Below are 21,796 nucleotides of genomic sequence, written 5' to 3' on the forward strand. Positions count from 1 at the left end.
AGATGAAGGTTTACAGAAAAAACTAGTTTCTCATTAAACAGTTAGTACACATATTGTTTTATGACATTGGTTAACAACTCCATGACATGTCAACACTCTCCCTTCTTAACCCTGGGTTCCCTATTACCAGCTTTCCCAAACAGGCAAAATTTGGTGGCAAAATCCCAGATTCATTTTTTTTAAAGATTAAAAATATACGTAAAATCTCTAAACAGAATCTAAATACAATGTATTTCATGAGACTTTAGAGTTAAAGGGGACTTCTGGATTATCCAAGTCTAATAACTCCTCATCCATCATTTGTTTTTCAGTTTGTTGTACTGTGGTGGCTTGTTTATGTTGCTGTGATGCTGGGAGTTAAGCCACCAGTATTTCAAATATCAGCAGGGTCATCCATGGCGGATAGGTTTCAGCAGAACTTCTAGACTAAAACAGACTGGGAAGAAGGACCCAGTGGTCTACTTCTAAAAAAACTGGCCACTGAAAACCTTATGAACAGTAGTGGCACATTGTCTGATACAGTGCTGGAAGACGAGCCCCTCAGGCTGGAAAAAAGGCACTCTAAATATGACTGGACAAGAACTGCCTCCTCAAGGTAAAGTCAACCTTAACGACATGATGGGGTAAAGCTTTTGGGACCTTCATTTGCTGATGTGACATGACTTAAAATGAGAAGAAACACCTGCAAATATCCACTAATAACCAGAACATGCAATGTACAAAGTACAAATCTAGGAAAATTTGAAGTTGTCAAAAATGAACTGGAACATATAAAGATCGATATCTTAGGCATTAGTGAGCTGAAATGGACTGATGCTGGCCATTCTGAATCAGACAACCATATGGTCTACTATACCAGGAATGACAAACTGAAGAGGAATGGCATCGCATTCATCATCAAAAAGAACACTGCAAGGTCTACCCTGTAAGTGACACGATAATATCCATATGCCTACAAAGAACACCAGTTAATATGACTAGTATTCAAATTTATGCACCAATCACTAAGGCCAAAGATGAAGAAACTGGAGATTTTTACCAGCTTCTTCAGTCTAAAATTGATCGAACATGCAATCAAGATGCATTTATAATTATTGGTAATTGGAATATGAAAGTTGGGAACAAGAAGTATCAGTAGTTGGAAAATATGGTCTTGGTGATAGAAATGGCTCTGGAGATTGCATGATAGAATTTTGCAAGACCAATGACTTATTCCTTGCAAATACCTTTTTTCAACAACATAAACAGTGACTATACACATGAACCTGGCCAGATGGAATACACAGGAATCAAACTGACAACATCTGTGGAAAGAGACAATGGAGAAGATCAACATGATCAGTTAGAGCAAGGCCAGGGGCCGACTATGGAACAGACTGTCAATTGCTCATATGCAAGTTCAAGTAGAAGCTACAGAAAATTAAAATAAGTCCATGAAAACCAAAGTACAACCATGAGTATATCCCACCTGAATTTAGAAACCATCTCAAGAATAGATTTGATGCAGTGAACACTAATGATCGAAGACCAGACAAGTTGTGGGATGACATCAAAGACATCATACAAGAAGAAAGTGAGAGATCGTTAAAAAACAGGAAAGAAAGAAAAGACCAAAATGGATGGTAGGAGAGACTCTGAAACTTGCTCTTGAATGTTGAGGAGCTAAAGCCAATGGAAGAAATGATGAAGTAAAAGAGCTGAACAGGAAATTTCAAAGGGCAGCTCAAGAAGACAAAATAAAGTATTATAATGAAATGTGCAAAGGCCTGGAGTTAGAAAACCAAAAGAGAAGAACACATTCGGCATTTCTCAAAGAACTGAAGAAAAACTTAAAGCCTGGAGTTGCAATACTGAAGGGCTCTACGGGCAAAATATTCAACGATGCAGGAAGCATCAAAAGAAGATGGATCGGTCAACATTCAACCATTTCAGCAGGTAGTATACAACCAAAAACTAATGGTACTGAAGGAAGACGTCCAAGATGCACTGAGGCATTAGTGAAAAACAAGGCTCCAGGAATTGATGGAATACCAACTGAGATGTTTCAGCGAACGGATGTAGTGCTGGATGTGCTCACTCATCTATGACAAGAAATTTGGAAGACAGCTACCTGGCCACATGACTAAAGGAGAACCACATTTGTGCCCATTCCAAAGAAAGGTGATCCAACAGAATGCGGAAACCATCAAACAATATCCTTAATATCACACGCAAGTAAAGTTTTGCTGAAGATAATTCAAAATCAGTTATAGCTGTACATCTACAGGAAACCGCCAGAAATTCAAGCCAGACTCAGAAGAGGACATGGAACAAGGAATATCATTGTTGATATCAGATGGATCTTGGCTAAAAGCAGAGAATACCAGAAAGATGTCTACCTGTGTTTTATTATCAACACAAAGGCATTTGACTGTGTGGATCATAACAAACTATGGATGACACTGTGAAGAATGGGAATTCCAGGACATTAATTGTGCTCATGAGGAACCTGTACATAGGACAAAAGGCAGTCGTTCAAACAGAACAACAGGATAATGTGTAGTTTAAAATCAGGAAAGGTGTGTGTCAGGGTTGTATCCTTTCACCATACCTATTCAATCTGTATGCTGAGCAAATAATCCGAGAAGCTGGACTATATGAAGAAGAACAGGGCATCAGGATTAGAGGAAGATTCATTAACATCCTGAGCTATGCAGATGACACACCTTGCTTGCTGAAAGTGAAGAGGGCTTGAAGCACTTACTAATGAAGATCAAAGACCACAGCCTTCAGTACGGATTACACCTCAACATAAAGAAAACAAAAATCCTCACAACTGGACCAATAAGCAACATCACAATAAATGGGGAAAATATTGAAGTTGCCAAGGATTTCATTTTACTTGGATCCATAATCAACACTCATGGAAGGAGCTGTCAAGAAATCAAACGACGCATTCCATTGGGCAAATCAGCTGCAAAGGACATCTTTGCTGGGAATAAACCCTCTGGCATTTAGGACTCTAAAGCTGAGAAGTCCTTGCCCTTACGTATTATCCTCTCCAAGGCACAGGAGGGTCTTCCCACCTTACAATATGGTGAAACACTTACCTGAAATGGGGTCATACAACCTCAGTAGGAGCGAAACCACTGTTGATTTGCCAGAACCACTTGAGCCAACCAGTGCTGTGACAGATCCTGATGGGATAAAAAGGCTGAAATCCTGGAATATCGGCACTTCTGGGCGGGCCGGGTAGGCAAAATGCACTTTCTTAAATTCCAAAGCACCCTGGAAGTCTTTCTCCTTTAAACTGACCCCCTCTGAAACACAAGATGGAATACCAATTACTTAGAGTAAAAATCAAACTCATAGCTGAATTTAACTCTCCTGCTAGTTTGAATGGCCACCCCAGCTATGGTCCTGGAGCAGGAGCTCTTGATGGGCAAGTCGGTGCAGGCCTATGTCCAAATGCTTACCACGGCCTGCTCTGTACCTACTGCGTTCAACAACCCTGAGAGGGAGAAACGTTACCCAGTCTTACTGAGGCTGAGGTCGACCAACTCACCCAAGCTAACAAGTGGCAGAATTAGGTCTGCTCTTGGGTCAGTCTGGTTTCAAGCCTAGTTACCTTCCCACTTGGCCACACTACATCTACGTAGCTCCCCTGCCCAGCGTTTATCTTAGCATCAAACCTACACTCAATAAATGTTTGAGGGGAGGACAAAAAGTCTGCACACAGCCCAGAACTGGGGAAAGCAGAGACCTACTCTGTCCTGGCAGTCACCTGCCGCTGACTTGGGAGAAACCACTCAGTCTTCCTCAATTGGGCTTATTTTCTAAGCCTGTCATATTGGAGAACACAGGCTTTCACTCATCGACTTGGGGGCTAACAAACAACTTTCTGGGAGTCAGTGAATAATGGGGAGTGGTTACAACTCTACCACTCCTCCTGAGTCTTCGCTAACTGGTCCAGGTCCCCGTATCTCCCTGCTTAGGGGCTTCTAGGAAACCAGGACCAATATCCAGTTGGTACCAATAACCTCCACCCTACCCCAAAATGCCAGAAAATTTAGAGGCTTTTATAGAGAGGATCCCTGCCCCTTCCTCCCCACCCTACCGTCCCACACAAATTTCAAAATCACTAGGGAAGACAAATCTAGTGGGCTAGCCTGGGGCCACACACTTATCCTGCTCTCATGGGTAACACACCATCTGCAGGGAGGCACAGTGGGAAGCCCATGAGGGGCTAGCCCACACCCCTCCCATAAGCATCCTGGGGCCCTGTAATGCCCCAACAATGTCCTTTCTCTGTGACCACCCTCCTTCTGTCTGACAGGAAGCGTGGACTGTCCTCCTGCCACACAGCCTTCAGGTGTTCTAGTCCTCAGCATGGCAGGACTCTGTCCAGCCCTTCATTACATTTCCCATTTTATCAGCCTCCGGCATAATCATTTACATCATGGAGACGTGCCTTGCCTACTGTATGAGTGGAAGTAACAAAAGAGTTGGATTGATAATTAATTTACTACCCACTGGTGTGGAAACCCTGGTGGCATAATGGTTAAGAGCTACGGCCGCTAACCAAAAAGTTGGCAGTTCAAATCCACCAGGTGCTCTTTGGAAACCCTATGGGGGCAGCTCTACTCTGTCCTCTAGGGAAGCTATGAGTCGGAACAGACTTGATAGAAGTGGGTTTGGTTTGGTTTGGTTTTCGCCCACTGGTGTGAAAAAAGCATATTTCATAGCAAAAAACAGCTAGGAAAGTACAGAAGATACCAGGGACGAAACTGACAAAGACAGGGAAAGCCACGTGACTGCTCCACTGCAAGCTGAGTTGAAGCCGTCTGTGTGCCCAGCGCCCCGGGTGGCTCACTGTTCACATGGAGGACAGGGCTGTCTAACTGCCCAAAGCCACATCTGTCCCAGCAAAGAACAAACCTACAGAGGACCCACCGTCAAAAGGAAGCTCAGGTTTTCTCTCCAGGAGCTCCCAGAGGCGTCCTCCAGCACCCAGTCCTTTCATCAGCTCGGAATAGAAAGAGCTCAGGCCTGGGAAAAACAGCAAAGTCCACAAACATCACTGGACACCAGGAAATGGCCCTGGCTCCTCCCACTCCCCTGGAATAGTAACATCTGTTACTTTCCATAAAGAATTTAAGGCAGCTATCTTGGCATCTGTATTCAAAGTTCCCTCTGTCTCATACCCTTGTTTTCTTATGGATTCTTCTCCTCAATTTCACTGACTACTTCTAATATGGACTTAATTTTTGATCAGGAAATTTACAAATACATAGAGCCATACTAATCAACCACTGAATTAAAACCATGGTGCTATGGCTAGTCCACCCAGTCAAAAAGCACAACAGCATAAATAAAATATAATACTTATCCCATAGTAAAAGGAGTACAAAATACCCAATATTTATTTTAAGGACATAGCCACAAAGTCAAACCTACTTCAGGCACCCTGGTGAATACTTCCTTCACATAGCTTAGAAAATGAGAAGGAATTCTGTAATGCTCAATATTCCAGCAATCTGTTTTTAAAGTCAGCTTTGAACAGGATTTAATTAATGGCTCAACACAAAGAAACTCCAAGCGGTGGTCCATGTCCGGCTGAGAGAACATATGCTTGTGGTATTTCCCCTCAGCAAGGATGCCAGCAGAGCGCAACGCAGACATTCTTTCTACAGCACAGGGACACTTGTGCAGGACACAGTGCAGTTTACTGGAGCTCAGGAGGAAGATGCAAGAGCCGCAGTGATTCAAAACAAACAAGCATGCTTTTCTTCAGATGACACTCCCAACACCCTCTCAGCAGCCAATGGACTTGGGAGTTTTGTTTCTAGTGTACTATTCTAAGGAGAAACCAATGCATGAAAATCCCAATGTATTTAATAAATAAAATAAAGCTTTCTTGCTTTGCAGATTCATCACAGAATCACTTTAAACACTGAGCTTTACAAAAGCATTTAAAATCCAGGTCAACCTGTTCAATATGTTTTCATAACCTTTAAGTACCCGTCTAGGTTGTAAACATAGAGATATCTGGTGGTGCTAGACCTACAACGATGCACCCATGCTTCCACTCCTCCCTCCTTGTTCGAGATGGCATGCATGTTACCAGACAGCTGGCCAGGGGTGAGGTACAACCTGTGGTGGTTAAGAAACCCAAGCTAGCCAATTTCTGCAGCTAGACAGAGCCTCGTCAGCACCTTCAATAACCCAGGGAGGTCACTGACTACTGATGGTACACAGCTGTGTTTTCCAACCCATTTCTGTGCAAGATACATTGTCAGAATAAAAGCAGGGCAGTAGAATATCAAAACAGAGACAGCTTCTATACTGTCAAGTAGTAGGAAAAAAAGGGAGGGTGGCTAAGGAGGAGAATGTCAAACATGGCAGAAAACACGAGGCCAGGGTAGAAACATGAGCTGTGGTGAGGCATGGACTGTAGGAAGAAAGGCCGTGGGGAGGAGAAGTGGTGGCAGGCAAGTCCAGTCTATGGCAGGACAGGGGACAGGTCTTCCAGAAACACAACCACAAAGGGATCCAGGCACCCCTGGCTCAGCACATTCTGGGACTCCAGCTCCAGCAGGCTCAACCAGGGGACCGAGAGAAAAGAGCAACTCGTCATTCCTCGGGCTCTCCTGAATGAACCCTCTCAATTCCCAGATCAGTCAGCACCCTGGAATGTCTTAACCAGGGTTTTACTCTGAGACCAGCCAACAGAACTAAAATGCTATTTTTAGGAGTCTCTGCAAATCTTACTCCAGGAAATGCCCTGACTTGCCTGTAGTGCCTAAGGAAAAGTCTCTATCTACAACTAGACCTTAAAAAAACAAAACAAAACAAAAAAAACCTCTGGCTGAGGTAACACTGTACGATAACCAGAAGTTCTGTCAATCAGACACCAAGCTGTCTACCTAACCCTTCCATCTTCCCTTTGGAAAGGAGGAAGGAAAACGAAGAACAGGAAATCATTTGTGCCGTGCTGGTGGAGAATGCAGGAAAGGTCCAGAAAAAATACTTCGCGGACTTCACACCACTTTGCCTCGGTGGGCCTTACCTCCCTCCACCCAGAAACAGACAATAAGCTGAACTCAGATTTCTGACTAAAACAAGCAACTCTGCTTCATGTGCCTTATAATTTACAAGTATTTGTATCATTCATTAGTTTTTAACTTGGTTGACTTTGTATGAAAGAAATTTTATTCCCCAGGGATGTGCCAATCGCGAAAGCATCACAGCCATAGCTTGTGGGTTTCCTTACACATTTCTGTTCAGCAGCTACCCTTCCTCCTCCCTCCACCCTACAGTCAAAAGTTAAGAAGCTGAGCTGCAGCAGGCCTGCAAAGATCCACAACTTTCCAACCAAGAAACTGCTTGCCTACATGAAAGGACCACACCCATAATTTTTTCTTTAAAAGCTAAGTTGGAATAACATTCTAGCACATTTTTTCAGATGAAGTTAATTGCCCAGAGGTAGAGTCATGTGAGAGTTAAGTTTTTATTTTGTAAATGATACACCTTATATTTCATTTGAAACTCTCCACACCTGGTTAGATTATGTACCTCCAATGCTCAGTCCGACCCAGAAAGCATACATAAGGAAAGAAGAGAGCTGCCCCACTGTCATGTGGGCACTGCCCATCAGCAGCCCTCCTTTGTATAGCACCAAGAGCACAATCAGGTTCCCGGAAAGCCCCGCCTGCAGGGGAAAGAAACACAGGCGTCAGAGGGACAGGCTGCAAAAGAGAGCAACGAGGCTTTTTTAAAACACTTCTACAATCACTCTGAAATATTAAATCCAATCTGAATTTCAAATAAATGCTGTACTGAAATATTGCAATATTAACGGCAATCGCCTCATTCCCATGAAAACATAGGTGTTCAGTCACCCATCGAATTCCTAGTTTGACTCAACCTACTCAGTTTGCAACAGACAAAATATTAAAGATTTCTTCCCCAACTAGAGGAAACAAGTTAAGTATGTATTACACACACTTATGCGTTTTAGTGACACACAGTGGGTGAAGGCACTGGCTGAACAGCTAGAGTCTTCTCCCTGTGACCTGGTCTGTCACAGTGCCCTCCTCTCTGAGCCTTTGCTTCCTCATCTGGTAAAAAAAACGATATTTTTTTTTCTTTGTTTCCTCATCTGGTGAAAAAAAAACAGATGATGGCAATTACTGAATTACCTCTACAGGTCTCCCAGGATGCTCATTTTACTGTATGAATTTGTCCTTGTGGTGATTTTCTAGTTCAGTGTTGTACTTGTGTTCACTGTGATTGGTGTTCCACACTTCCTTCCTGAAACTCACTGGGTTTTTTCCATTATTCCTCAGTGGTTCTCACTGTCACGGGCACTAGATGACCCGGGGGCTGATTAAAGCCCAGGCTGGGAAGTCCCCAGGTGGTGCCGGTGCCGCTGACCTGGGACCACACCGTGAGAACCAGTGCCTTATCTCAGACAGTGTGTAGTCTCCCGACAGAGTCCTCTTCTTTCACAAAAATACATTTGAGACAGTAATTCTTAGTGTCAAAGTAGAAAAATTATTTTTACCTACGGCAAGAGCCACAGAATTCTCTGACAATCTTAACATCTGCCCTTCCATTCTTCCTGAAACGCTGTACTTACTGCTCCAAAAAAGCCAGCCCGAGCAAACGCCTCTTTCCTCGCCAACTGCATCACATAGTTCACTTGGCTGGTGTATTTCTCAATTTCGGTCATTTCTTTCCCAAAAGCTCGAACGGTTCTTATGTTCCCAATACGTTCCTCAGCTAGCTGGGAGAAAAATAAATACATTTCCATGTGAGGGGTTAGATTTTGAAGTTTCAACAGGCAAAATTAAAATACGATTCTCCTCTTTAAGACGCTATCAATGGAAAGCTGCCCATGATACAAGACTAAAAAAAAAAGATTACAAAGCAGAGTATACAGAATCCTATTCTTGTTAAAAAAAAAAAGTATATAAATATACACATCATATAGACAGATCAATAGGAACAAAGATACAGAAATACATTTTTACGTGGTAAGAAGATCTGAAAGGGCAAACTCTGAGTTGTTAATGATATTAATTTAACTCTGAGAGACGGGATTATGTGTGTTTTTGTTTTTTCTCCTTATCTCTATTTCAAAGTTTTGCATTATAAACATGCATGGCCTTTGTAACGTGAAAACATAAAAAGTTACTTTTAATTTTTTTTTTTTAACGACAATACCACAGAGCACGGCAAAACTAACTTTATAAATTAATAGAGATGATTTCAAACATAATTAGCTTTTTGCCCTATGAGAAACAGCGACGATAAGAAGACGTTCACATGGCACTCAGCCCAGTCAGATCTACTCTGAGATGTGGCAGTAGTCTACTGTAAAAGCAGATGATTTCAGGAAACAGGGAAAGGACTTGGAAAGCCTAAGCCATCCCTTAGGGTCTGCCCCTTAGAAACTTGGCTGTGAACCTATTCTACAGAAGACCAAGAGGACCTTTACCTGGGTGGCTTGTGCCAGGGAATCCTGCGTGACTTTGGTCAGTTTCCGTAGGTATCGTCCATAAATCACAGCAAGGATGGACATGGGAGGCACAACACTCAAAACAAAAGTGGCCAGATCAGGCGAGACAAAAAACTGTCCAAAACAAAAGCCAGAAAGTGTTACAGAGTGGCAAGAAATTCTCATTACCTACTGCAGTTTTATGTAGTTGTTGTTGTTTTTAGTAAACAGGCCTGCTCAAATGTGCTATCGCAAAGTTGTATAGCCTGTTTTTTTTAATTTTATTTATATTGTTCTTGTTGTTGAGACTATACACAGCAAAACATACACCCATTCAGCAGCTTCTACGTGTACCATTTAGTGGCCTTGATTACACTCTTCAAGTTGTGCAACCATTCTCACCCTCCTTTTCTGAGTTGATCCTCCCCCATTAACATAAATTCACTGCTCCCTAAGGTTGCCATCTAATCTTTTGAGTTGCTGTTGGCAATTTGAGCCTATATAAACAGTTCTTAAAAGAGAATAATGTTCAAGGCAGACATTCTTTTACTAGTTAAGCTGAACTATTGTTCAGTTTTAAGAAGACTTCAGGGGATATTTTTAGTTAAAGGTTTAAAGAGTATCTCAGTCCAGTAGTTTTAGGGGTTCATCCAACCGTCATGGCTCCAAGAAATCTGGAGTCCACGAAAATTTAAAATTGTGTTCTGCATTTTTCCCCCCTTTGATCAGGATTTTTCTATAGAATCTTTGATCAAAATGTTTAGTAATGGTAGCCAGGCACCGTCCAGGTCTTCTGGTCTCATGGCAGAAGAAGCAGTGCAGACAGGCAATTAGCCGTACATTCCATTTCCTGTATTCCTGATGCTCCTTCTTCCTCTGTTGCTCCAGGTGAATATGGACCAATTGTTGTGCCTTGGATGGCCAATAATTTTTTGTTGCAAGTTTTTAAGACACTCCAGGCACTATGCGATGAACTAGGAAGTAGAACAGAAGTGCTAAACATGTTATTAGGCCAATTCACTGGCAAAAAAAAAAAAAAACCTATTGCTGTCAAGTCAATTCTGACTCATAGTGACCCTACAGGACAGAGTAAAAATGCCCTATAGGGTTTCCAAGGAGCAGCTGGTGGATTTGAACTGCAGACCTTTTTGGTGAGCAGCTGAGCTCTTAACCACTGCGCCACCAGGGCTCCAGTAATTAACTGGGATGTCCCGTGAAACTATGACCGTAAACCTCCAAATGAAGAAACCAAATCTTGTGAGGTTTTTGGTTGTACATAAGCAGCCTCAGCAGGTACTCTTTTCTTTGTCGTCGTTGTAAATGTATCACACAACTTTTGCCTATTCAACTTACTGACAGCAATTAGAATAATCAGCTGTGCAACCCGACCCTTAATCAATGCCAATTTTCAATCACCATGTAAAGCCTGTTTTGGCAAAACTTTTCAGACATTTTTATCTTAAAAAAAAATGCCACGAGTATTCAGCATACCATACAGAAGTCACCTGACAGAGAGCTTCTGAACAGAGGATGGAAATGTTGTGCCCTTGGACCAATCCTGAACACACTAGACCTGGCTTTTCTACAACAGATACGGAGGAGGCCAGGAATTCTGTACACGTTGTCCCTGACTTATGATGGGGTTGGCTCTGGCTCTGTTCTGATGATGCTGCCATAAACCAGTTCTGATGTAAGTCAAATACCTCTATTTGCTTTTTTAAGTTTTCATAGCCTGTTATACGGCTTTGAACAGCAAATCATAACATTGAACATCTGGGAGTGACACCACCAGCAGATTACAAGCTGCAACACTGTATGTAATACATATGACTAACAATAAGATGTACAAAAAAAAAAAAAAAACAGATGGTTTGTCATAACTAGAATACATTCTAAGTCGGGGACTACCTACACTCCACTCTGGATCAGCTCAAGGGCACTGAACAACCAGAGCAACACATCCCCTGCGTGATCAAGATGGCGGAGAAACCAAAAGCTCCATGTCCTCTAACAACAAAGAGTTGAAAGAGGACTGGGACACATAACAATGACAAGTGGAAGGAGAGTTAGGGCTGTCTTTCAAGGATCGGTGGATTGAAGTCTCAGCAAGATGCGACGGACACAGCAAGACCCCAAAGGAGGAGGTGATGTGTACACCCTGGGGCCTGGTGGTGGCGCTCCTGGCTCTACATGCTCACAGAATGGCGAGGAGCAGTGCCCGGAAGCTCACCTCATGCTCAGGAGGCTGGCACAGGCCAAGCCTCAGCCAGAAGGCACCAAATGAGAACCAGCCAACATACCATCATGCCGACGCCAACAGAGGCCTGGGCCCCTGCCCGGAGTCCATCCGAGAGGTTTTCAGTCACTGAGCGCCCCAGGAGAGCAGTGTCTGAGGAAAGGCGGTTAATCAGTTCACCTGTGCGAGTCTTGTCAAAGAAAGCAACCTCCTGCCTCAGAACAGAGGAGAACAATGAAGCTTTCAACCTGTTCACAATGCGCTGACCTGCAAAAGCAAGAGGAGATCACATCACATCACATGGGTACGGCCATTTGTCTGGAGCAGTTTGGCCTGGTGTCGTAAGACCTTCTAAGCCCTGTAGCCACTGAGGCATGTCTAGGGCACCATGTCGCATCAGTGGAAACGGTGTTTGCCTCAGCCATGGCATCTGAACAGTCATATGGGTGAGGAATATTAATTTTCCCTTAGTAACTACAGACTGTGGATGCTGGGGAGAGGAGGCAGTAATAAACAGCATATGACTGAGAGGTTTTTAAAAAAAATGACTATTTACACTCAAGTTTCACTACATTAACTCCTCAAAAGCTAATTTTGCTACTCCTTGGCAACCCTTTTCTGTATTAAACCTACAAATAGCGAGAACTGGTTAATGATCTACAGAGTATTTTATCAGCTAATGGCAGGCAACAGACTAAGAGTTGGTGTCCCAAGCTCTGTGTCATTACTGTGATAGTTATTTGCCTTATTAACAACTAGGCCTCTTCAGGGAAATACTGAAGGGCAAACAAAAGCACGGGGGAGATAATGGGTGATCGCAGCTACCTGAAGAGCTCCAGAACTCCCAGTCTCATGACTGAGAGCCTCTTCTCAAACCTCCCCATAAGATAGATATGGCTATTTCCCTTGCAGCTCCCACCCATTCACGTAAAAGAGTTGAGAAGCTAGTGCCCGATATAAAGCACCCCATAACTCCAGCATCAGGCCAGACTGGGGGTCTGTCCCCCTGAACGTGATGCCTGGGGAGGAGACGCAGGAGCCACAAAGCACACGGAGCTGGAGGCCCAAACCAAATCCACAGGATCCCCACGCATTTCTTTGTGCGCCCAAGACAGAGGGCTTTGTACCTGCAGTCTGCATGAGGTAGACACGGGTGGCATTAGCAGCAGCTCCACACAGAAACACACCACTGAGAGCAAGACAGAGGCTGGTCAGGTTGCTGGTGTAGTCCACAGCGGGGTCTGTGTAGATGACGTCGATGATCTTCCCCAGGAAGAAAGGGGCAGACATGGTGATGACACTGGACACGGCCAGAAACCCCACAGCGGCTGGAAGGAGAGAGCACCACCATGCCGTCAGCACTTCAGGAGAGCTTGGGGTTTTACTCTTCTTTCTTTTTTGCAAATTTTGCCTGACACTGGGTTGACAATGCTTCTTTTTTAAATAAACTTGTCTTCAGAGTATGTATTGGTATCAGTTGCTAGGAACTTCCTCCTTTGGTGCCAGGATCCCTAACTAAAGGGAAGCACAAAATGGGATCTAAGGCCAGAAGGAGTTAGGTGGCTGTGAGGACCTGACTGATCACTCCAGGCAGATGAAATGACTCTGCCTCACCCTGCTCTGACTAGCCTTTCCTTACCAGGCATGATAGAGAGCTAACTATAAAATGCATTCTGGCCTCTTCCCTGCTTCTTAGTTTTGGTGTTCATCTCAGATCCTATTTTTCCCACATGCATGTGATACATTAATCCTCCCTGGAGCCTAACTATACCTTAGCTTGAAGATCAACTATCTAGGCAAAACTCTTGTTTATGTCTAGGATTTCAAACCCTTTATGTAACCTTTGAAAAGCAGTTATGGGCACCCACGACACATGTGGTTAAGTTCCTTCTTAGTAGTATTGCTTTGGGGAATAAATCCACAGAATACCAGCCCGATGTGAAAAAAAAACAAATACACACACACACACACACACAAAAACTCTGTAAAGGACGGGAAGAACAAAAACAAAACCCACCAGTCATTACTTTTACTCCATGGTCCAAAGCCGAGGTAAGGGCTGTAGCAAAGGAATTTTCTAACCCTGTGGAAGACCCATGGAAATTCACAGAGAAATTCAGGATATATACTAATTTAAGCCTACCCCACCAGGCTTCCCTGACTTATATCAGCTAACACACATTCTAGTGGGTCCAGGAGAAGCCTCCAAATGGATTCAGTTAGTGGAATGAAAAAATGCTGAATGAAGTTTAGAAACTGGTACCGTGACCCCAGCTGAATTTTTAAACGACTCTAAGGCTGCAGCTCATAAACTGTTAGAAGCTATACCAAAAACCTTTCCCTGAAAGACTGACTGGGCCAAAATTCAACTGTATACAATTTCCAGGAATGCATAACCAAACTTTCTCTGAACATTCTGGCCTAGAAATAAATAGCGCTGGGATAGCTTTTAACTCTACGTTTGTTAATGGCCTTCAACCTGAATGAGCCACCCCGATCAGAAGACATCACATAGACTGGGAAATGAAAGGGAATGTAATTCTTCAACTTCCAGAAAACCCCACCCCTAAATCTGCCATAGAAAAGGGCCTCTAGGAGACAGAACACCCCCCACTAGCTACTACCCCTTCTCAGCTGTGGACAATCTCTTCTACTGACATAAGGAATATACTAAGTGCCCAACCTATTAAAGTCCAAATTGACCGCTTTCAACTCTTCCCTGCTATACCTCAATACTCCTTGAAATCCGAGGCCATTCAAAGTCTCACCCCTATAAAGATTTCCTAAATAAGGCATTTATTATACCTCGTATTAGTCTTTGCAGCATCCCAATCCTGCTTGTTAAAAAGCCCCATGGCAAAGCGTGGAGATTTGTACAAGACCTTCATCAATTAAACTTGCCCCACCTACTTTTATACCAAGTACCCCTGAGGGGACAATTTACACTATCACTGACTTTATGCAGTTTTTGTTTGTTTGTTTGTTTGTTTTAATATTCCTGTCCATCTACAAAGCCAATACTTGTTTGCCTTCACTTGGGAAAGGCAATAATTCACCTGGACAGTTGTGCCTTAAGGGCTGACTGAGTCCCCTAGTTATTTTTCTCAAGTGTTAAAAGTGGACCTAGGCGATTCAGATTTCCCGGTAAGGCTGTCCTCAGTCAGTACGTGGACAACTGTCCCAAATCTAAGCAAAGGTGTGAAAAGGATTCTGTTTATCTGCTAACCCAGGTGCCCCATAAGGGATATAAAGTCTCTAAAGACAAATTATAATCAGTCCTTCCCAAGTTAAATATCTAGGACATTTCCTCACTAGTCAAGGTATTCACCTGGACCCTTCTCGTTTAAAAACTATTTGCGACTTTCCTTTGCTTCATACGAACAAACAGCTTAGAGGGGTTCCTGGGCCTGTGTGGACACTGCCTAACTTGGATCCCCAGTTTTGCTCTCATGTCCCAACCTCTTTATGCCTTATTGAAAACTGAAACCTCTGAACCTCTTGTTTGGACTAAAGAAAGGAAACATCAGTTCCAGGAGCTAAAAAGGGCCCTATCTGTACCCCTAGCCCTGGGAAACCCTAATTATGACAAGCCTTTTATCCTATCTATACATAAAAGAAACAGAAATGCACTAGGAGATCTGACTCCAAAACATGGAAACCAAAGAAGACCTACTGGTTATCAGAGCTCCAAGTCTGACCCGGCGGCCCAGGTCTACCCTCCCTGGTTATAAGCAGCAGCTGCCACTGGTAAATTAGCAGCAGTCACTGCAGACTTACCCGTAGTTTTACACAAATAATTCTGCCAACGTGCAACCCCCCACCAACGTGTTATTTTTGTGTGAGCACGTTATTTACGTGGATGTGTTATTTGCAAAATGCAGCAGTGATGAGGAACGATTTGAAAGCTCTTGTTCCTCATTCCGAGGGGCCTTACTTAGCTCTGCCTTACCCCAACATCTGTCCACCAGCTGACTTTTCTCCTGGGAGACCCTTTTACTTTCCTCACCTCATCTGCACATTCCCAGATGCCATCTTCTTAACCCTGCTACTCTTCTTCCCTTATCTGATGAAGGTGAACCATACCAGGACCACCTAGACTTAACTGAACAACTGTTGACTCTCAGAGCTGACTTCAAGGATAGCATTCTCACGAAACCCAATCTCATTCTCTATACTGGTGGTTCTGATTTAAAAAAAACTCCCTAGAAAGCTATACAGCTGGGTACCTGTCACTACCGATACCGAAGCGTTGGAGCAGCAGTCTCTGCTGGAGGTTAGCTCTGTGCAACAAGCAGAATTAACAGCTCTAACCCGTAAAGCCAGCTCGCTCAGAGCCTAACCGTCATCATATATGCAGGTTCCAGGTACGTACACGGCATGGTTCATGACTTTGGAATGCCATGGAAACAACGAGTACTCTTTACCTCATCTGGGTATAACATAAAGAGCTGGACTCAAGGTAGTCACCTACTCAACGCTCTTCTTTTGCCTCAAGAAACTGCTGTCATTATGGTTGAAGCCCATACTGGTAAACAAAGTACTGAACATAAAGGGAATGCACTGGCCAGTAAAGCTGCAAAAGCTGTGGCCAGTTTAAATGAGGTCATTCCTATTTATATGCGTAAGGTGAACGAAACTCTGCCAGCCACTCCTGAAGAATTAAAAATCCAGCATAGCAGTCTCGTTCCTGACACTGGAAGAAAACAACAGGAAGCCCAAGGATGTTGTCTGAATCAGGAATAAGGTCGCTGGGTCGGACCTAACAAAAAACCAGTATTGTCTCAAAATTGAACAACTTCCATGGTCTGCACTCTACATTCCCTAATCCAGCTTGCAGCGGACAAAATGATCCAGATTATGGAGCTATCTTAGTGGGGAAAAGTTCTACCCTTTGACAAACACGTTTATGCTTCATGCCCAACTTGCCACAAACGTAATGCAGAGAAGCCATTAAAGGTTTCCTTTGGACAATTTCCCCCACCTACTGAACTGATAAGGGATTTCATTCAGCTTCCTCCTTCTATATAGGTATGTTCTGCTCCCTACCTGTATGTATTCACATTGGCCTGAAGCTCGTCCCTGTTAAAGGGCAACTGCCACCTTCATTGCAAAAAATTTTTTGGAAGACATCACTCCTTCTTGGGGTACCCTCACCACTTTGCATGGTGATTAGGGAACTCATTTCATCAGACAAGAAATCAAAGAAATCTCCCAGATACTTCCAATTACTCAACATTTGCCCACCCTGTACCACCCCCAATCATCTGGTTTGGTTGAAAGAACACATGGTATTAAACTAAATTAACCAAATCACACATCTGCCATGGCCAAAGGTACTGCCCCTAGTTTTACTCAACCTCAGATCCACCCCTTCTGCAAAACATTAACTCCTCCTGAGACTGTGACTGGACAACCCTTACTTTGAAGTCACACTGCTTATATTGATTCTCAATTAGTTAATGCTGATATGCTGAACTCCTATAAATGTTTACACGGGCGTAACAAACTTTCGCCGGAAAAAAAGGATGACTTCAGTCTTGAAAATGACCCCCCGTTGGCACCGGGAGATCTAGTATTTTGGAAAAACTTGCAAACGAAAACGCTCTACAGAACCTCGTTGGAAAAGACCTTACCAAGTCCTGCTTACAAATCAATGCGCAGTAAAACCCTACGTACACATTTCCCAACTCAAAAGAGCTCCACCGAACCCTGGGACAAGCGAAGTTACTGGTGACCTCCACTTTTGTCTCTGCTGAGGACGTTCCAAAGTAGACAACGTCTAAGACGTAGACACTTATCCCAAGATTATCAGACCAAGATTCCACCTAAATGAGTTTAATTTTTTTCTTTTCCTATTTTTCTTTTCTTTTCCCTTTCTTCTGTCCTCGATGAAAGTAGCCTCCTTTTTCCCATATTTTTCTCTAAGAACTCCTTATATTCACCCTTGGAGAAGCAATGTTTTTATTCAATGGGCTCATTTATTTGCACAAACATTAAATCAGACAAACTGCTGGATCTGTGGCCTTACGCCCACCTCCAGCTCCTCTGGTGGGTCTTCCCCGATTGCAAGGGAAACACTGGGTCTCTCTTGCCAAGTTTATACCTGAGGAAAAACAGGAATCTAACATACTAAATTTATCCATAACTCTTGATAATCCTTATTTGTGGTCCATAAATCATACCCTGAGTGAACCTAGTTGTGGATATACGTTCTCTCTCAGCTGCACCTTACAAATGGCCAGAGAAACTGCTAGAAATGCTCCCAGAAACAGAACCACCAGCAGAACCACTGTCTGGCAGTTGTGGGATGGATTTGTATGGCTAACTCCAGGATATGGTTCCCTAAGTACTACTACCTGTCTTTTTTGGGAACAATGTAATCACACCAAACAACAGCTTCCTGACAGAGCCCATCAAATGGGATGGTTAGCTCCCTACCACAACACCCCTCCCCTTTGAGCTGAAAGGACTTGCTCTGTTTTTATTGGTATTTGGTTGCTTTATTCGTACCCTCTATCGAGTTAGATGTTATTGCACACACTGAAACTCTAAATAAATTAACTCAATCAGTCTTGAATGTTACTTCTAAGAGTATTCTGGCTCTAAACACTGAAATGATCCAAATGAGCAAGTTTGTCCTTCAAAATCGAATCTATTATATATCCTGACTGCCGCCCCAGGAGGAACTTGTGCTATAATTAAAACTGAGTGCTGTACTTATATTGCTGATGAATTCAGTAACGTTACCCAATATGTTTCAGACATGAAGAACGCAATTAACCAAATGTCTGATCCTACTCCCAGTCTAGGTGAGCTATTCCAACAATGGCTTTCAAGCTGGGAAGTCCAGAAGAAATCTCTACGTATCACTGCACAGTTATCATCCTATTATGTTTCCGTTGTTGCTTACCATGTTGTACTTTTATTCAGCCTGTTTCAACAATTTTGCTACAAACCAACTGTTCCCAGATCTGTGCAGCACTTGATGTGCCTTGAGGAATCATCTCTGAGCCTTTGATTCAAACTTTTCTGAAGTTTCTCAAGTTCTAAACCAGCACCGTTCCTACAATTCGGCTCAAGTCTACACTAGGCCCTGACTCAAGAGTGTAAAGAGATGGCACAGAGAATATCTGAGGATCTGTAAATGCTCAAGGAATCTATGAAACCAGACCATGATAAGTGGTGACTCTTATAACTGGAAGTCTACACAGAAGAAACACTCACCAAGCTTAAAGTGATCATAAATCTCATCTGAGACAATGATCACAAAGGGAAAGTGCAGACACCCCAAAATCCTAAACAGGCTGTGCTGGGCTAGCTGAAAGAGGCCGACTACAGGTCAGGAACAAGAAACTTCCCTTAAAGCAAAATTCCTTGATGATTAAATTTCCAGATGTGCTTTGATGCATGGCATGTCCTTAATGACTGTTTTTACGAATGACTGACCCTGCAAGTCTGCATGTACTCTGATTCCATCTCCTGAGAAGCCGACATGAGGCGTTTACAATGGCCTTTAGGAGACTACCTCGCCCATATCCCAATACTTTAAATTCTTAAGAATTGACCACCTTGAGGATTAACATATATGATTCTTGACAAACAAATACTGACCTATATTCAAAGGTCACTGCCTTAGTTATCAGGTGCTGCCTAACAGAAATACCACAAGTGGATGACTTTAACAAGAAGAAATTTATTTTCTCACAGTAAAGTACGCTAAAAGTCCAAATTCAGTGTCAGATCCAGGGGAAGGCTTTCTCTCTGTTGGCCTTCTCATCAATCTTCCCCCAGACTAGGAGCTTCTCTTCGCAGGGACCCTGAGTTCACAGGACACGCTCTGTTCCCAGCACTGCTTTCTTGGTGGTATGAGGTTCCCCCGTCTCTCTGCTTCCTTCTCTCTTTTATATCCCAAGAGATTGCCTCAAGACACAATCCAATCTCGTAGGTTGTGTCCCGCCTCACTAACACAACTGCCAGCCATCCTCCCTCATTAACATCATAGAGGCATCATCTACAACACAGAGGAAAATCACAGAATACCGGGAATCATGGCCCAGTCCAACTGCTACACACACTTTTGGGGGGACACAATTCAATTCATGGCAGTCGCCCAGTGAAAATCTGTTACCTATATAACCAGCTTTCACTATCCCCTCTTCCAAGCACATTTCCAATACTTTCAGTTTGATGCCACTTGATTCAAATGTATCTACTCACAATAAATATATCTGGTTACACTAATTTCTGGTGTTTCTCTGCACATGTAGGTTTTGGACACTATGCAAGACCTTGGGATCTTGATTCAAAGCGTCATGCTCATGACAATAAGGCCCAAGCTGAAATGAAAGCCCAAAGGACAGGTAAAGTATTTAACTCAGGGTTCTGTGCAGAGGCCGGCACAATGGTGTCTCCACGAGCAGGTAGGCACCAGAGTAGATTCTTCCGATGAACAGAGGAGTAATCAGCAGCTAATATCACTGGTTTAATCTGGTGCCTTATCAAAAACTTCCGAAAGCAGAATGTATGGAAAGTGCTATAAAGCTGTATGCCTTTCCCCTCCTCCTCAAGTTTCTAAATCAAACCTGTAATTCAAAATAAGGATGCACATTTCCCAACGGAATTCCTCACAGTTCTAATTCTGAACACTCGTTCTTAAAGAGTAACGGTGATCTTTGACAAAGGACGAAAGTCTTTTTAACAAATGGTGCTAGCAAAACTGGATGTCCATTTGTTATAAAATGTAACTGGACCCATACCTCACACCATGCACAAAAACTAACTCAAAATGGATCAAAGACCTAAACATAAAACGATAAAGATCATGGAAGAAAAAATGGGGACGATGCTAGGCGCCCTATTAAAAAAAAAAAAAAATACATGGCGTAAATACAATAAAAACCATAATTAACAATGCATAAATACCAGAAGATAAGCTAGATAACTGGGAGCTCTTAAAAATTAAACACTTATGCTCACCAAAAGACTTCACAAAGGAGTAAAAATAGAACATACAGACTGGGAAAAAAATTTTGGCTTTGACAAATCCGATAAGGATTTAATCTCTAAAACCTATAGAATACTTCAACACTTTCTCTTTTTGTTATAAAAAGAGAAATAATCCAATTTAAAGATGGGCAAAGGAGATGAACAGAAACTTCACCAAAGAAGACATTTAGGCAGCTAACAGACACATGAGGAAACGCTCGTGACCATTAGCCATTACCCAAACTCACTGCCATCAAGTTGATTCTGACTCATAGCAACCCTATGGGACAAAGTAGAACTACCCTAGAGTTTCCAAGGAGTGGCTGGTGGATTCGAACTGCTGATCTTTTGGTTAGCAGCCATAGCTCTTCACCACTGTACCACCAGGGCTCCCAATAGTCATTACAGAAATGCAAATCAAAACTACATTGAGATACCATCTTACCCGGACGTTACTGGCACTAATTAAAAACAAATAAACCAAAAAAAAAAAACAGAAAATAATAAATAGTTGAAGAGGTTGTGGGGAGATTGGAACTCCTACGCACTGCCAGTGGGAGTGTAAAATAGTACAACCACTATGGAAAATGTTATGGTGCCTCCTTAAAAAACTAGAACTAGAAATACCATATGATGCAGCAATACCACTCCCAGGAATGCACCCTAGAGGAATAAGCGCAGTCACATGAACAGACATACGCACCCCCATGTTGACTACATTATCACAACAGCAAAAACACGGAAATAACGTAAGTGCCCATCGACAGATAAATGAACAAATTATGGTACATACACACAGTGGAATACGATGCAATGATAAGGATCAAGGATGAATTTGCGAACCGTCTCACAACATGGATGAATCTGGAGAGCACTGTGCTGAGTGAAATCAGTCAATCACAAAATGACAAATATTGTATAAGACCACTATTATAAAAACCCAATAAAAGGTCTGTACACTGAGAACGGTTAAGGTTGTGTGTCAACTTGGCTGGGCCATGATTCTCAGTGGTTTGACAGTTATGATTTATTTGGCAGCTACGTAATAATGTAATCCCCTCCATAATGAGATTTGATAGAATGCAGTCACCTCC

At 42.9% G+C, this 21,796-nt stretch overlaps 1 protein-coding gene across 2 annotated transcripts in view; it reads right to left on the minus strand.

Annotated features, from left to right (window-relative positions):
* ABCB10 (ATP binding cassette subfamily B member 10) overlaps positions 1–21,796 on the minus strand; it is a 53,021-nt gene that overhangs the window by 17,058 nt on the left and 14,167 nt on the right. Inside the window, exons 1-8 of one of the 2 annotated variants that reach the window (XM_064282915.1) lie at positions 13,735–21,170; positions 12,845–13,045; positions 11,782–11,984; positions 9,482–9,616; positions 8,621–8,767; positions 7,555–7,690; positions 4,933–5,028; positions 3,090–3,299 (exon numbers count right to left, since the gene is read on the minus strand). In XM_064282915.1, coding sequence (XP_064138985.1) covers positions 3,090–3,299; positions 4,933–5,028; positions 7,555–7,690; positions 8,621–8,767; positions 9,482–9,616; positions 11,782–11,984; positions 12,845–13,045; positions 13,735–13,741 — 1,135 coding nt within the window. In that variant the 5' untranslated portion in view covers positions 13,742–21,170. Of the gene's footprint in view, positions 1–3,089; positions 3,300–4,932; positions 5,029–7,554; positions 7,691–8,620; positions 8,768–9,481; positions 9,617–11,781; positions 11,985–12,844; positions 13,046–13,734; positions 21,171–21,796 lie in introns of those variants that run through there. The other variant, XM_023553958.2, reaches the window with a different exon arrangement.

The sequence above is a fragment of the Loxodonta africana genome, chromosome 3 (genome assembly GCF_030014295.1).
Source record: "Loxodonta africana isolate mLoxAfr1 chromosome 3, mLoxAfr1.hap2, whole genome shotgun sequence".
Lineage (NCBI taxonomy): Eukaryota > Metazoa > Chordata > Mammalia > Proboscidea > Elephantidae > Loxodonta > Loxodonta africana.